Source organism: Chrysoperla carnea, chromosome 2 (genome assembly GCF_905475395.1).
Source record: "Chrysoperla carnea chromosome 2, inChrCarn1.1, whole genome shotgun sequence".
In the NCBI taxonomy this organism is placed as follows: domain Eukaryota; kingdom Metazoa; phylum Arthropoda; class Insecta; order Neuroptera; family Chrysopidae; genus Chrysoperla; species Chrysoperla carnea.
Genome location: NC_058338.1, coordinates 27,996,730 through 28,013,116, shown reverse-complemented (window position 1 = coordinate 28,013,116; position 16,387 = coordinate 27,996,730). Strand labels below are relative to the sequence as shown.

The window sequence follows — 16,387 nt, the reverse complement described above, 5'->3', positions numbered from 1 at the left end:
CCTGTGGGGACTTTTAACTTTAGTAACAACGATTAAACACACATAAAAATTATTAGATAGATCAGAAACAATATGTTATTGCAGCTTCTTAAAATAATTTGGAGTAAACTCTTAAAAGTAAAGGCTTTAAGAAAAAATCTAATTTATTGAAGAGTGTTCTTAGATATGTTTCAAGGGCGAGTTTAGGGTTCCGTATCCGAAAAATTTGTCGTAGGTTTTTAAAATTTTGTTTAATTTTACTTGTAAACTATTTTGTTAAAAACATCACAGGCTTTCGATTTAACAAATCATAGTTAATTAATTTTCTACGGGATCGTTTTTCCAGTGATCTGTGGTCCCATTGACCCCAGCCTCAACTCGAAATCAACAAATACCTAATCTTTTTAACAATCTTCCTATATTTGACTAAATTTTAAAGATTTTATTCAAACTTTATTTATTTTTTTTTAGATGAACCCGTAATAAGAAGAAAATTAAACGAAAAATAAAAATGTAACATAGAATAAAATATTTAAATAGTGCCTTATACAAAAAAAAATCTAACAAAATGCGTGCCTACGATAACAATAATTATTACGGATACAATAACAATAGTATGACCCCGTCCAGCAGTAGTAATGAATCCCAAATATCCCATGGAGGAGGAGGAAGTGGTGGTGGGGGCCAAGAATATTTGAGTAATGTTAGTACAACACCACAATCATCTGATGCCGAAATTAATTATCATACATCAACTAAACTAAAGAGACCACGATCTGATAAAAATCTACGTGTTTCATCCGGATCTTTTACAATCATTGGATCTAATAATAATCATGATGATGAAGTACAAAATGATTCAACTAGTTACGGTGCTAAAATTAATCTACAAATACCAACAATAGATACAACGACTCCAACGCCTCAATTCAGGTTTGTTATTGTTATTATTAATTTTGAAAATGCATGTTAGTTTCATAAAAATTTACAGTCTTAAGAAGAATCACTCTGTACCAGATGTTTAATTCGATAGAAAGTGTCCTGGATTGTTTCTCAGTGAAAAATGTCTTGCAATCAAACCAACTAAAACTATTCATTCCAGAATTCATCTGGAGAAGTATTACTTTTTATAAGAAAAACTTAGATTCGCTCTATAGAAAGTACCTTGCACTTTCTTTCAATCTTTGGATTCCCCAAAAAGCGATTGCGTTATTTAGCAGTCGTAATATAATGATGTCTCATTGATTATAGTAGGTAGTGACTAGAGATATTCTACTGGTAAAATGTTTTTGTTTTCAATTAAAACGACTTCATTAGCAAGGTCAAGAACATGACCTGTTTTTCGGTCATTCTATAATTAACTACCTCTGCCATGCATACTTTGATCTTGCTCTAACATATGTGCCAGACCACACAAGTTTTGCAATTTAAAGGAACAAACAAGATCAACACAATGAGCTGGACAAAGATGCTAAACTCTTAACACTAAATGTCTAACAAATACGGTCTTGGTTAGACCCCTTCGCTGAGGCAGGAAACACAATGTTCCTAATGCCCGGGCAATATTTACATGTTAACTTGTATGTTCTATCAATTATGTGTATGCTCATAATATAATGGTGACCAATACCATAACATGCTATGCCCATAACATTATGTGTATGTCCATAACATAATGGTGGGTATGACTCAATAATTTTTGAGTTTGATTTGATTTATTTCGTGTAAAATCGAGTAATATCTCATTTTTGGGTAATTAGGCAAGGGAAACAGTGCAGGAGTCTCTTCCCATTGTTTATCATAGTTCATATTATCATGAGAATAGTATTTGAGATGCTTTGTAGGCTACCTAATTATTTAATTAAGTAAATAACCCAAAAACTAACTAACAAATTGAATAAAACATGACCTATAGAATTTGTGAAATGATAATGAATATTTTTTAAAAGATTAACTTTCTTCTGGCCATAAAATTAAAAACGTACTTTAGACAGTATAAGTTATTATCGAACAGTATTAGTTTATTATTATTAATTAGTAAAAGTTTAATAATTTACATACGCTTTCAATAGGATACAACAAGCAAAAAGAAGTCACCGGAAGAACACATCATTTTCAATAATGACAGAACTGCCACCAACCTCTCGAACACCATCACCGCCAGCACTTAGTACATCAGGACGAGTGAGCCCGTTCCGTGGTCGTGGATTTCGTCCAGGAGCATCTTCAAGACATACCACACCTTCATCATCACCACCGCCACCATTATTACCATCTGATAGTAGTAATAATAATAATATAACTGGTGGTATGGTGAGCATCGTTTAAATTACTATTGCTAGTAGTATAGTCATAGTAGTCATTATTGTAATGTAAATAATATATTTATACCTCTATGGATAGGTCTGTGTGGTACAGAGGTTTTGCATTCATAATAGGATTTTTTTATTAGGATTATAATTTAATACCGGAGTTTGATATATCAAATAAAAATATCGATATAAAAAAAAATCGTAAGTCAGTTCAAAAATGATTTAAACAGTTAAACAAATTAAATTAAAAAATACTAATCCAGCACCCAACAAAATTAAATAAAAAACATGGTAATAAAGAAAAAGGTCTTGCATCTTTGAAATTTTCCACAGCTGTTTATTTGGTTGTATAAATTTCGTACCAAAAACCTCTGTTTTAGCTGGTAGTTGGGAATCAGTTTTTTACTTATTACAAAAAAACTAAGTATAAAAAAAAAAATTGATCACAGAAAATATGATTTAATAGAGCACATTTTTTTTCGACCTTCTAGTTTCAAAATTGACCGAAATATGTCAATTTGAAATGAAGCATTTTTTGCTTATTCAATTAAATGAAAAATCCATCTTGTAAATCGTTAGAGTTAGAACACAAATTTAAATGTAAAAACTATTGCTTATAAAAAACTAAACAACTTTTGTTTGAATTATTTTTTTCGTCAACGTCACTGTTTACCCGTGAGAGTGTCTAAAAAATGTTCTACAAGACCACTACTAGTTGAAGTTACCTGCAAACTTTCAACTTTTATAGTTTTGCAGACGTTTTTGTCCTAGTTTGTGCTCTCACGAGTAAACAGTGATATTAACGAAAAATGTTTTAAACAAAAGTTGTTTATTTTTTACAAAATAAATAGCTTTTACATTTAAACTTTTGTTCTATCTCTAACGGTTTGCAAGATGGGTCCTTTTTTATTTGATTTAATGAGCAAAAACTGCAACCTTTTAAAATTGGCATACCTCGGACAATTTTGAAACTAGAAAGTCGAAAGAACAAAAATGTGTACAATTAAATCAGTTAGAACTATATTTGAACTTCTTTTTATTTGATGTATAGTTTTTTTATAATTTGTGAAAAGTTGATTAAAACTCCAACTACCCCCCTAAAAAAGGGATTAGCCAAATTCACAAGTTTGAACTGGTTCCAGAAAGGGTAGAAAATATATTATCGATGGTAGATCGTTTGCAATATTAGTGGGGGGAGCATAGCTAGTTCGAAACGTTAAATATGTCAGTTCTGGATCGTCAGGAAACTGATTTCGGAATAGATTAAATCTTTTCACATGAAGAATTAAGCTTAAAAATCAGAAAAATCATATCATACGCAATGCAGATAGGGGGAGGGGTTTAATCAGTCCGCAATCAGAAAAAATTGTAAACTATAATTCGAAAAGGTTTGTTTGATTACGTACTGACTAAATCGCCCTCCGTACATTGCGGACGATATGATTTCTGTAATTTTTGGGCATAATTCTTCATCTAACATCGAAAATATTTCTTTGCAATAGCTGTTGATTAAAACCGGTTCTACGCTTTCTGGAACCAGTTCAAACTTGAAACAGACGCTACATCTTTGACACTTTATTGGGACCAAAGTTTCTAGATTTGAGAACGAAGACTAAGCTTACGATTAGGAACGAAAAAAATTGACCAAAAGTAATTTTTCACTTTGAAATATAGAATCTAAGAAGAATAACTGTATTATATGTATACAGAGGTTGTAAAGTGTTCACACCAGATTTGTGTTATTAAGTTCTGAGGGAAGTAACACAAACCCTATATTATTAAAAAGTTATTAGGTTAATGCAAAATAGTATGATAGTTATATTTTGATTCGGTTTACTTTGGTTTAGTTGTAATCTAAACTAATAACCTATATGTGAGTGATAACGGTTATAAAATATGGGTAGGTATTTAGTTAGTTAGCTTATTATAAGCTTCAAGTTAACATTATTAGTGATTGTGATATCTAATCTAATATTTATTTATATTTATATTTAATTTAATTTGATTATTCAGTGGATTTTTTAAATACGTCAAATTTATTGTTACCTAATTATTATTATTGCTTATATATGCTTGGTCTTTATTTTACAATTATTATTAGAGAGAATACGTCACTATCCTGGTCCTAAGGTCAGAATCTTATTTCAATAAATAATCCCCAAGGAGCCTGCCTCTTATATGTTTTTAAATAATTTCATTTATTAAAAATAAACACCTAAGTATTCTTTAGGCGTAAAAGAGTTAAAAAATAAAAATTAAAACATTTTACTAAAATGTATACAAATTTTTTTACTTGAAAATTTTGTCATAATTGGTTCAATACATTTATTTATACTTCTGTTAAAATATTAACAAAAATTTATGTAAATATGGGTTATTGTATTGTTTGTATTCAAAAATTCACTATTTTGCTAAAGTTAATAACACTAGTTTACATATGGTTTTTGTCCTTTAAATGAAAATTTTTTTTTCCTAACAATAGAGGTGCACTGAGATTCAAAAAAATTATGAAAAAGGCTAACACGCCACTTTTCCAAAATATTTTTTTTTTATAAAAAAAATACTACAACAATATTTAATAAATATTAAAAAGGAATCGCCTTAGATTTTATCTGGTATTGATTTGTCTCTTAAAATAAATCAGCAATTGTCCTTCGTGTCGCTTAAAATTGACCAGAAATAATCACCTAACAAGGCCTGATACCAATAATTTAGAAAAATTTATTAAGCTAAAATCTTTCTTTTTTAAAATCAATCTTTCAGAAAAATTTATTTAACTAAAGTTTGAAAATAAAATGTAATAGATTCTTTAGCGTAATAAAAATAAAACAAATATATGTTTGCATTTAGTTATTATCACTAAATAAAATAATATGAAATTCACTGGAAGGACATTTATTTTGTAAACCAATAATTTATTTTAAAGTCACTTATTAATTGGAGAAATAATTGGCTAAAAGTTGTAAGATGTAACAAGTTAAAAGAAATTTTGACAAAAAGTATCATTGCCAGGAGTCATCACATAAACGTTAATTTAAAATAAAATTTTTGTGGAAGTATTTTGTGATGTAATATTTAACTTACAAATTTATTTACATCTTAAAGATGAAAAAGTTGGAAAAAAGAAAACTTAAATATATTTCTTCAGTAACATAAGTAGAATTTGAGAAAAAAATATAGTTACTTTACCTTGTTATAAACAATGACGATTATGTCACTTTTATTGACGATATGGTGCAAAAAAAAAGCTCTTATTTTATATGTTTAAAATAGCAAAATTTAAATATAAATGGACCAGTCCATTTGTCTTTAAATTTTATTCATTAGAAACAAACTATTATTCAAAAGTAAATAAAAAGTGAATAAATGGTTTATTTTTATAAAAAACGATTAATTTTTGAAATACGCAATTAAAAACTAAAAAGATAATTACATATTATGAAATTTTTCTAAAAAATCAATAATTTATTCAATCTTATCCATTAAAGTTTTTTTTTTTAAATAATTATAATTTTAAATGTATGAATTGGAAAAACATTCTATACTAAAACATTCTATACAAATTGTGATTTGAAATTTTGTAAATTGTTGTAATTGTGTACAACATTTTGAAGTAGATGTGTCCAAACTTTCCTACTTCGATAAATATACTAGTTTTAAGTTTTATATTAGTAGGTACAAGAAACGATGTAAGGTTGAACTTCAGCCACCTGATAACCAGATATTTTTTATGAAATTTATTTCATTTATAAACACGCCTATCATAGTTTTTCTATCGGAAAATGTTCATGGATGTTTTTACTTAAATAAATTTTCAGTTTTTTCCATGAATGGTTATTTGCAGGCAAGTCTTTTTGCATTTTCGTAGTTAAATTATCTTTTTTCTGATACCAATTTCGATTGATTATCAGATCGGTGTAGACAGTTGTTTAACTCTTTAGACAGTTGTAGAAGCTTCCAACCATTTTTTTTGCACGTATTACATTGACAGTAGCTTTTTTTTTAACAAATCCGATATACAAAAAAAAAAAAAACATTATCGAAAACAACAATTATTGAAAAACTCGATCTATTTTTATCAATCCTCCAAATGACAGACAAAATAAAAATAGAAATTTAGCTATTTATTATGGATTCTTGGTCTTGGAAAATAATCAAAAAATAAATTGGTAAAAATAAAATAAAAATATAAATAAAATTTAATTAGCAACTTAATTTAAAATTAATAAGCAATTCAATTTAAAATTAATTAGTGAATACTAGCTAAATCAAATTTTATAAAGAAATGATGAAAAAATTGCTACCAAAATGTCCAAACCGTTTGTGCAAACAATTTGATTGGATATGGAATATTTAAAATGTTTGGCTTCAAAACAGTATTCAATCGATGCTATATCGATATAACATTTTGTTGCAGTACAGTTTGTACGTGTATGTTTGCACAAACGCTATCACATATTTTTCCAATGAAACAAAATATCTTGTTTTAGTACTGAACAAGAAAAATTTTACTTTTTAGAAAAATTTGCCGGTCTGAATCAGAATTTGAGCTAAAAATAGCTCTAACACACCATATTTTTGAGAAACTTAATCCTTATTGTTGAAAAAAAAAAAGAAATAATTAAAATATTAGAAAACATGTTTCATTGGAAAGAATTTTTGCCCCAAAACTATTGAAACTATCAGAAAATTTCACTATCAGTTGAATTTTTCAAATACCGTTCTTTTCTTTAAGAAATCGCATAAAACTTAGGTAGGTATAAATATATTATGTCTATTATATTTCTATTCAATTTCTTAGAAGAAAAAAGGGTAAGGGCTTCCGAAGGGTACTGAATGGAAAGTTTTTGTAGCAGTACATTTCTTCGTGAAAAAGTTATTTCCCGGTGAAACATGACTTTTTGAAACATGACATGATTTTTTACCATATTTAGGATAGAGTTTCTTGAAAATGTGATGTGTTAGAATAGTTAGATCAATTTTGAGTTTATGAGTAGAATCGGTTTCAACATGTCAATTAGTTTTCCAAAACTAAACTCATGTTTCTTGGAAAAAAATAAAACATCAAATTTTGTTGTTCAGTGTTAGTGGAAACTTAAAAATCTGGTGTAAACACTATACATACAACCTCTCTTTAATAATAATTCTGAATAATTTTTTTCATTAAAAAAAAAAATAAATAACTAGGTATAGAACAGAAATTCACCTGATCATTGGATTGAGCCCACAACTTTCGCGCTAGCACTCTAGCCACCTAATAAGTTTGTAAAAACTTTCCCGTCATATTAGACTTTTTCTCATTCTACTTTGAATTTTTTTTAAACCATTCTAAATACTCTGTAATTGTTTTGTAAGCTAACGTTTATCTATCCATGGCTAGTAAAAATGATTTATATATGATTATATATACCTTTACCAAAAGAAATGCCAAGAGTAAACTGCTGGCAAGAAAAACAAGCGATTGAGCTTTAACTATGCTCGCATGTACTTTTTTTTAAGTAAAGTTTTGATACATTAATAACTATAATTTATATATTTCAGAATGTTCAACCGTATTATGAAGACCGAGCAACTATACGAAACATTAATTATATCAACAGTAGTGGCAATGATTCTAAACAAGATTCCAGCATTTATAGACAACAATCTAGGATACCAAGGACTAACAGGATAGACAATCGTAAACAGAATGAAATTCAAGACAAATCACTTTTACATACGAATCAATTCAATAATGCATTTATGAATCAAGGTGTAACCAATAGTACCTTAAATAATAATAGTTTAAGTCGAAGTTTATCAAATTTACCAGTAAAGCCAGGTATATCAAGGCCACCACCATCACCTCGGCGGAATGGAGCCAAACAAGCATTTACCCAGTTATCACCAATAATAGGAACGCCAAAAATGTCACCAGATACAACCTCTCCTCCTACCAAATCAATATTAAAACCGTCAAAGAGTGCATTTGTTCTTTTATCAAAAGATGAAACTAGTAGCGAAGATAGTAAAACTAAATCTCCTTCGAAAATTCCTCGTAGCACAAGTTTAAATAGGTTATCACAATCCATAGAAAGTTTATCTAAAGAACCTGCACTTAGAGAAAATTCTCGTAATTCTACGATAAAAACATCACAATCTCGATTACAGTCTAGAGAAACTAGTCCTAATTCAAAGCCGCCAACAGGTCCCCGACGAACTGTTAGTAAAAATATTCCAAAACAAACTACTTCTACTGCCAAATCAACAAATATTTCACGAACATCAAGTATGAAAAACTTATCAAAACCAAATTCTAGAGCACCGAGCAGATCTACAAGTCCCTCAAATATGCAAACAGCAAGTGGTTCAAGTCCTAATAAATTAAATAGGTTAGCACCAAAACCTGTTAATCGAGGTACAAGCAGATCTAGAAGCCCATCAACAAATCCAACATCACGTAGCTCAAGTCCCAATAAATCAAGAAAACCAACAACTAAAACGACAGCAAGTCGAGGATCAAATTCTTTACATCCGAGTAGATCTACAAGCCCAGCAGTTAATCGTGCAACAAATTCAACTAGTAGAGGTCCGAGTCCAAATCGACTAGCGGTACCACGGGAACGAACAGTGAACAGGAGTCGTGACTCAAGTCCAAATAAGAATAAAAAGCCAACACCAAAATCGCCAACTAGAATTCCAATGAAATCAAATAATAATTACAGAAATGTGATATCGAAAATTGATTCCAATAATAAACGAGCAACAAATAATGTAACAAATAAACCAAAAATTCCTCCGAAACCAAGTATCGATAGTGATAACAATCATAAAAGTAAAACTCGAGAGTCAAGATTATCTAGACAAATGTCGAAAGACAAAAATATTGGAAAAACGAATGTAAACGAAAAACCCAAAAAATTGTTAAAATCATCTAGCTCAAAGAAATTAATTTCCATACCTGGTGAAAATGTTACAAATTCAGAAACGAAAACATCCAGTGAAGCTCAAAAAAATGACCAAGCTCATGTTTCAAAAGACAACCAGAATAATCCAACAACATCTGAAGATAATGAAACAGAAACACCAAACAATAATGAAAGTGAAGATGACGAAACAAGACCAACTCCAACATTAGCGACATTAATAGCACAAAATTTTGATGCAAACGCTAATAATGTAGTCTCAGTAACCACAGAGACAGCAACAGCTCCTTTACATATCGATGCCCCAAAACCACAAATTCCTGTAGCTCCAATTGAAAATTTATTATCGAAAACTGTGGCCGAAAAGCCAAGTATAGGTGACGTAAAACAATCATCGTCTTCGAATGTTCTTAGTAATAGTCAAAATAAGCAAAAAAATGACAAAACAGTTTCTTCAACGCAAGAGGAGGGTAGTAAATCTCCGCCTAAACCAATGAAGAATCAATCAAATCCAGCAAATATGCCTGATACTGCAACTGGTTCAGCTCCTGCTTCAGATAGGTTAAAACAAAGCGTAGATAAGCAGAATGAAACAAATGTAGCAAGTAGCAATAAAGAAAGTAATCAAAATATAAAAGAGGAGAGTAAAATTTTGACTAAGAAAAATTCGGAGAAGAAAATTGATACTAGTAATGTAAATAATAATAATACAACGGTTATAACGCATAGCAATTCCGTGGATAAAAATTCACTATCGAATATAACTAATTCGTTACAGACTGCTAATAATAATACAAAAAATTTGCCAATAATAGTTAGTGATAAAGTTAAGCCAATACAAATACAAGTGAAAGAAAGGGGTACAAATTTAGACGTACAAAGTGGTAATATCGAACGTAGGCCGTCAAATGGAACAATTGCTGGGAAGGGAGAACCAAGGTAAGTCTTTTATTATTATTTTTTAAATGTTGAACGAACATTATACTGGAACAAATAATGAGTTGCCTGAAGATCACTTCAGCAACATTACGAGTACCATTGTTATGATTATTCACAATCGGGATGTTTTTTTAAATTACTGACTATCTGTCTAAAATTTCCTCAACTTTTCATTCAATGAAAATTCCCTCTAGGCAAGGGAAATATGCAAAGATGATATATTTTTAAACACTATTTTTCATCGCCATTGATTAAAATTCTTCATTCAAAATTTAAATGCCTACTTGCGCTTATCATGAATTAACTTTGAAACTTAATTGCACAAGTAGACAAAGAAATAAAGCACTAACAACGAGTCAACTGTCGATTTTGTGAGCAGTAAGATGCTCGATGCGGTTTTTTTGCATTCGAATCGTGGAGGCGTCAACAAATTTTGTGAACAAAAGTGATGAGGGTGAAATGGAAATCTGGAAAAATTGAAAACTAATATCGATGGAAATGAATCTAATCATGGGTTTGTTTTGGGGCCGATAAATTGGAATATCACAATGAAAACGACTCCCGAGGTACCTAGTGATTAGGGCGGGTAGTATACACCTTGCCTCTTGGATTTTTACGAGAATATATAACATATTTTGTCAAAACTCGTTACTCGGGGGTTTTTGGGGTCGCTGAACACGAATACCACTACGAAAATGGTCCTGAAGTACCTAGTGGCCATGGTGGAAGAAAAGAAGCGTCCAGGGACGAAATTTGTTACATATTCTCGTAAAACTCCAAGAGTCGAGGTGTATACTGCTCGCCCTGGTCACTATGTACCTCGAGGGCCATTTTCGTTTCGCCCAAAATATTTTAAACGCTAAAAATGTCCCCTGATATTTTTTCATGAACAAATTAGGTACTATCATGTACTATTAATGTTGATACAACTACTTAATCGACCGAATTTCCAGAGAATTTAAGCCCCAAAGGATGTGTTATTATTTGCATTTATTGAAGAACAAAATCAAGTTTGCTTTTGTATTTATAATTATATTGTTTTGTATTTTATAACTTTTTTGATAATGATGTTTTTCCCATGATACTCGCTGACATTGTAACTTTCCATAGGTCCAATCATTAAATTAACCTGATTTTTATACTTTTTAGATCAAAATTACCCCATTCACCGAGTTTCATCAAATTCCAAAACAAATTTTTTTCCCGATTTTCTCGATTTTTTCAAAGGGATATTCCCTTAAAAAAATTGCAAAAAATCGAAAAATTTTTTATATCTCCAATTTTGATAAAACTCAGTATATGTTAAAACTAATAATCTATGCAGATATTACTAATTAGGTATGACAATATTTTTCTCTCTGGTAAATAGCCTATTTTACTCATCAATATTTGCACACTTTATTAGTTTTAAGAATAAAATAAATAACTTTTCATAATACTTATAGAGTAAAAACTGAATAATTAGGTCAATACAATTGTAATTACAAATCTTTTGTATATATTTTGTAAGTAACTACTCTATTGGGATTATAAAAAAATCTTGATCACGTGACATAATGGACGAGTGGACTTTATAATAGCTGAATATAATATAATACTAGATCATAGATTATATATATGTATATGTTAAAGCATTGCCACCTTAAACGTAGGACACGCAAACCTTTTTCTTACTTTGTACAAGAATATGTATTCATAGTCTAAGAAGCAGTCACAAATAGTGATATCAAGTTTTTAAGATAAAAAATTTCTAGAAAAAATAGTGTAGAGGACAGTCAAAATTTCGAGCGTTAAAGAAAAAGCCCTTTTTTTGCATTTAGAGGTTTGAAAATTACCAAAACGTTTGTCCTTCAGAAAATACGATCTTGGGCGCATTGGGTAGGACAAGGCTGGTCAGGGCAGCTGCCTTCCTCTAAACATGGATTTGTCTTTGTTTTAATTTGCTTAAATTGTGTTTATGTTAAAATATTGTTGAATCTATTAAATTTTTAAACCAAAAATACAGAGATCAAAAAGTAAATTGTAAACATGTAACCATCAAAGTAGACATTGGAAAAGTTTTGCGATGTTCATCTTTGAAAACAAGCAAAACTTCAAGTAAAAAAAGTCAGAAATTCATTCTATAACTTTAGTCGATTGTCTACTGATATCAGTATCGACATCGCGCAATACCTAACGGCCAACTTGGATAGCATTCCTTTGAAGGTAAAAAGAAGAATTCAAATTTCTTGAATAAAGAAATATGTCTTTCAAAGAAGAATAAATAAGACTTTCAACTCTTTGATTGATACCATACTCTTCAATTTTGCAAGAATATTTACGTGATATCTGGATAGACAAAGTTTAGCGAAAACGCATTCTGTGATATAACGTCAAAAATTCACTCGAAGTACTACCCAATTCTTTGCGTTCTGGCAGTTTGACCTGTGAAAACAGCGTCGAACATAACTTATGTGTCTGAAGATCTGTTAAACATCTTTAATTCTTCTACCAGTTTTAAGTTTTCATAGGTATACACCATATTTGAAATCACCTCTTTGACTATTATGCTATACTATAAAGCATTTTAGTAAATCTTAAAATTAACATACATTGTATGAATATTATTTGTTCGTAGAAAAAGACAGTGAACTTGTTTACAGCATAATAAATCTATAATTTCTCTTCATTTATTTGTTGCCATCGGTACAGGGTCATTTATTATGAAGAAAATGTAAATTTAGGAATATTTACATTTTGAATGGCTAATATACTTACCTACTACAACAATCCTTTTGCATGTGTGTATATATGTAGACTTCAATGATCAATATTATAGGAATACTTGACTTACTAAACAATACGAAAGAAACCCATATAGACTAAAATTCAGGCATGGGCAAACGTGACTTAGAGAAGTCCCTCAGACTTCTGTAACTAACATACAAGTAAGACAGTGATAACGTAAACCTTGACAACCAAAAATACGAGTAAGACAGAGAGACAACATTTTTTTTTCTACCTATTTCATTACTATTGGAGAAACTGAGATAGGTAGTAGAGTCGTATACCCATCTCGCTTCCTCCTCTATGAGCAATGCGAAATTGGATAAAGAGACACAATAAAGTTTATGGCACACAATAAATGTATAACAATGGTGACTTCGACTTCAAATAACTAGCCCATGCCTGGACAAAATACATGTAGAAAAATTTAAATATACGATTCCTAGCGCAGGCCTGTGCTTACGGGAAGGGGGTTGCAGATGAACCCCCTTCATTGAGAATCTCTTCACATAAAGAAGTAACAATATAGTCCTGGAAATGCGTTAAAAAGTAGCTGTTCAAAAATTTGTTGACATTTATTGCTTTTGGGTCACGAGACTTTTTGACCATGGATCATTTTTTAATCATCGCAAAATTTCATATTTTCGATGCCTCTTGTGTTTAACTTTTTTAACCATACTCTTCAATTTTGCACGAAGATTTACGTGAGTCTGTTTGTCAAGGTTTTAAAATCGGCAATTTTAAAGTTTATGATTGTTCATGGTGTTCAAATAAAAAGCTAATCCTATAGAATTCAATTATTTAAATATCGCTCTCAATAATCAACAACTTGAAGCTTGCTAGCCATTAAAAGTGTTTTTCTAGATTCCCTGAAAGAGGAATAATTGCTAAACAATAATTGTAAAATATTTGTCAAATAATCGAAAACTATTATACATGTATAACGTATACGTAATTCAAGCTGCCTATTTATTAATTTTGTATGTCAACTTTAACATTAACCGTTCCATTGAATTAACAATTTATTGTTTATTAACAAATAGAAACATTTGCGCCACTAACTCATGCGTTGCTAATGATATTTGATTTCTTTCATTTTCTTTTGTTTGTAACATCTTTAGCAGTACTAATAACACAAATAACATGTTTATAATTCTGTCCCCTTGTTAAATGACAGATTTATGATATGGACTAATTTTTCACTCATGTACAAAAAAACCGTCAAAGTAGATTTTTTAAAAACTTCGAAAATTAGCTATTAATCATAAATAAACGAACTGTAAAATTAAGGCACAATAACTTTTCAATTAAAATTAATTGAATGTCAGTTAATACCTCATTAATTATTTAAAATTTTATTTTCCCTTTGCTATTAAAAAATAGACCAAAATATTTTAACATTCGATGCTGAAGCCTTGAATAAATAACAAAATATTGTAAATAATAAGAAAATAATTCGATTTAATATATTATTGGTATATAAAATGTAAATGTAAAAAGAATAATAATAGTTGTTGAAAGTTTTTTAAGGAAATTAAATATCATCAATCAATTTTCTATTACTATTGTCATGAATGAATTTTTTGCTTATATCATGTACATCTTTTCTGTTTAATTTTCTTTTTTATATCTATTCTATATTTTAATTTTTCATTCTATTGATCCAATTTATAAACTGCACCTTATTTCGACATAAAGCGATAGTAGTAGCTGTAGTAACAGTAATAGTAGTGGGGAGCCTGAAGCTCGGCAAGTATCTATCCCTAGATATTTTGTCCTAATCCTATTAAGCCTGCTCTTAACTTGTTCCTCCCCTTTACTATGTTTGATTTGTTTCTTCTTACATTTTGGAGACTTCCAAATATACACTCCTACTATATATCTCGTTCTAGTTTTGCATGGATATTCTATAAGAAGGAGAATCATTCACCCCGCTTCAACTCGGATAGATGACAGTAGTTACCAACCCCTTGAGGGATAAGTAGATTTTAAGCCTGCAGAAAAATCAGTAAACATCCCAACTAGATGAACCAGATTGATCTATAACTATCACTTGTTTGCTTTGTTACAGAATATTGTCTGCTTTATCTTTGCATTTCTTATTCATAGACTTATTTCATTCACATTCTGAATGCCTTGCTGCATATGATTTCTAATCCTCCGAGTGGTACTGACGATCTCTAACCCTCCCTCGAAGTTGTATGAGTTTAAGGCATATAGCAATCTCTAGTACCACTTGGGGAATTGGAAATTATGTGGAATAATGTGGTTCTTGGCTAATATACAAAGCCAAACTGATCTCAAGTTTTGACAGCTCGTTTGGGTAATGCATATTTTTCTTCAACGCTTCTATCTTCATATAATTTTATCTATTTTCGAAGATTTTTTCAACCTATCTATTTACAGTTTAAAAAAATTGTTCCTTTCGAAATTATGAGAATTTCTTTCATCACGAGAGGAAAGATGTAAGCAAAATAATATGAACTTCGGAAATCAATACATATAACACAGTAAGATCCGAAGTTAAACCACTGTTAAAGATAAATTACTACGTCTCTAGTTTTTACCATTAAAACATACATAAGGTAAATAATGGTAACTTTAATTATTGGCCAAACGCACGCTCTTTCTTCGTCCAGTATAGGCACATATTCTAATAACATAAAACTACGTTATCACGCTTGTATTGACTGTACACGTCATAGGTACAAGAAAGCCAAATGCTTAAATACAGTGGCGGTTGTTGAAGCTTTTCATTTGAAATAACCAGTGTCTTACATAGCTTAAATCATATGTATAAATTTATTTGGGCTGTGTATGTATTTAAAAAAAATGGTTTTTTTAATTCCACTTTTGGTTTTCGTTTATTATAATTATTGAAAGCAAAAATGGGAGTATAAAATATGAGACTCGGTTCAAAGCAGACACAACCCTCGAATGTACAGACTGATTCAGTTGAAGATTATTTCCGGTTCCAAATCTACATAGCGTGCATGGATATGTTTCTGACACTTTTAAAGGATTGATACTTATCTCTTTCCCAACAAAATTAAATTTTATGCGCTATGATTTTTAAACCATTTTGCACAATGATTCCCGTGACATCTGGGGCGACGAAGTTCAACTTTGGCGAAAACACATTGCCAGGCAGGACGTAAAAGTTCACTCGAAGCAATCGATATTTGTAATGAAGATGCATTTACAAATTTCTACCAGATGTTTTGCGCTCTGGGTCATCTCAAAACATACTTTAGACGTGCAATGTCTGAAGATCGGTTAAATGGCTTAGCCTTATTTAAGATACCTACATCGCGATGAAGAGATCGATGTGCACAAAGTTTTGGAAAAGTTTTTTTTTTCTGTACCTGCAGAATCAACTTATTAAAAAAACAGTGACTGTCATTTATTTATAAAAGAAAATGACCGATACCAAAAACGCCACTGTACCTATTAATAATATATGCCTAAAGGTGAAAAAAGTTCTTA

At 30.2% G+C, this 16,387-nt stretch overlaps 1 protein-coding gene across 1 annotated transcript; it reads left to right on the top strand.

The window, feature by feature from the left end:
* The first annotated feature begins 547 nt into the window (after positions 1 to 547).
* LOC123292602 (putative uncharacterized protein DDB_G0277255) lies at positions 548 to 15,057 on the top strand. The gene is made up of 5 exons (XM_044873316.1): positions 548 to 912; positions 2,052 to 2,292; positions 7,833 to 9,139; positions 9,209 to 10,135; positions 14,973 to 15,057. The coding sequence occupies exons 1-5, from the start codon at positions 548 to 550 to the stop codon at positions 15,055 to 15,057; spliced, it is 2,925 nt and encodes a 974-aa protein (XP_044729251.1).
* Positions 15,058 to 16,387: the final 1,330 nt, after the last annotated feature.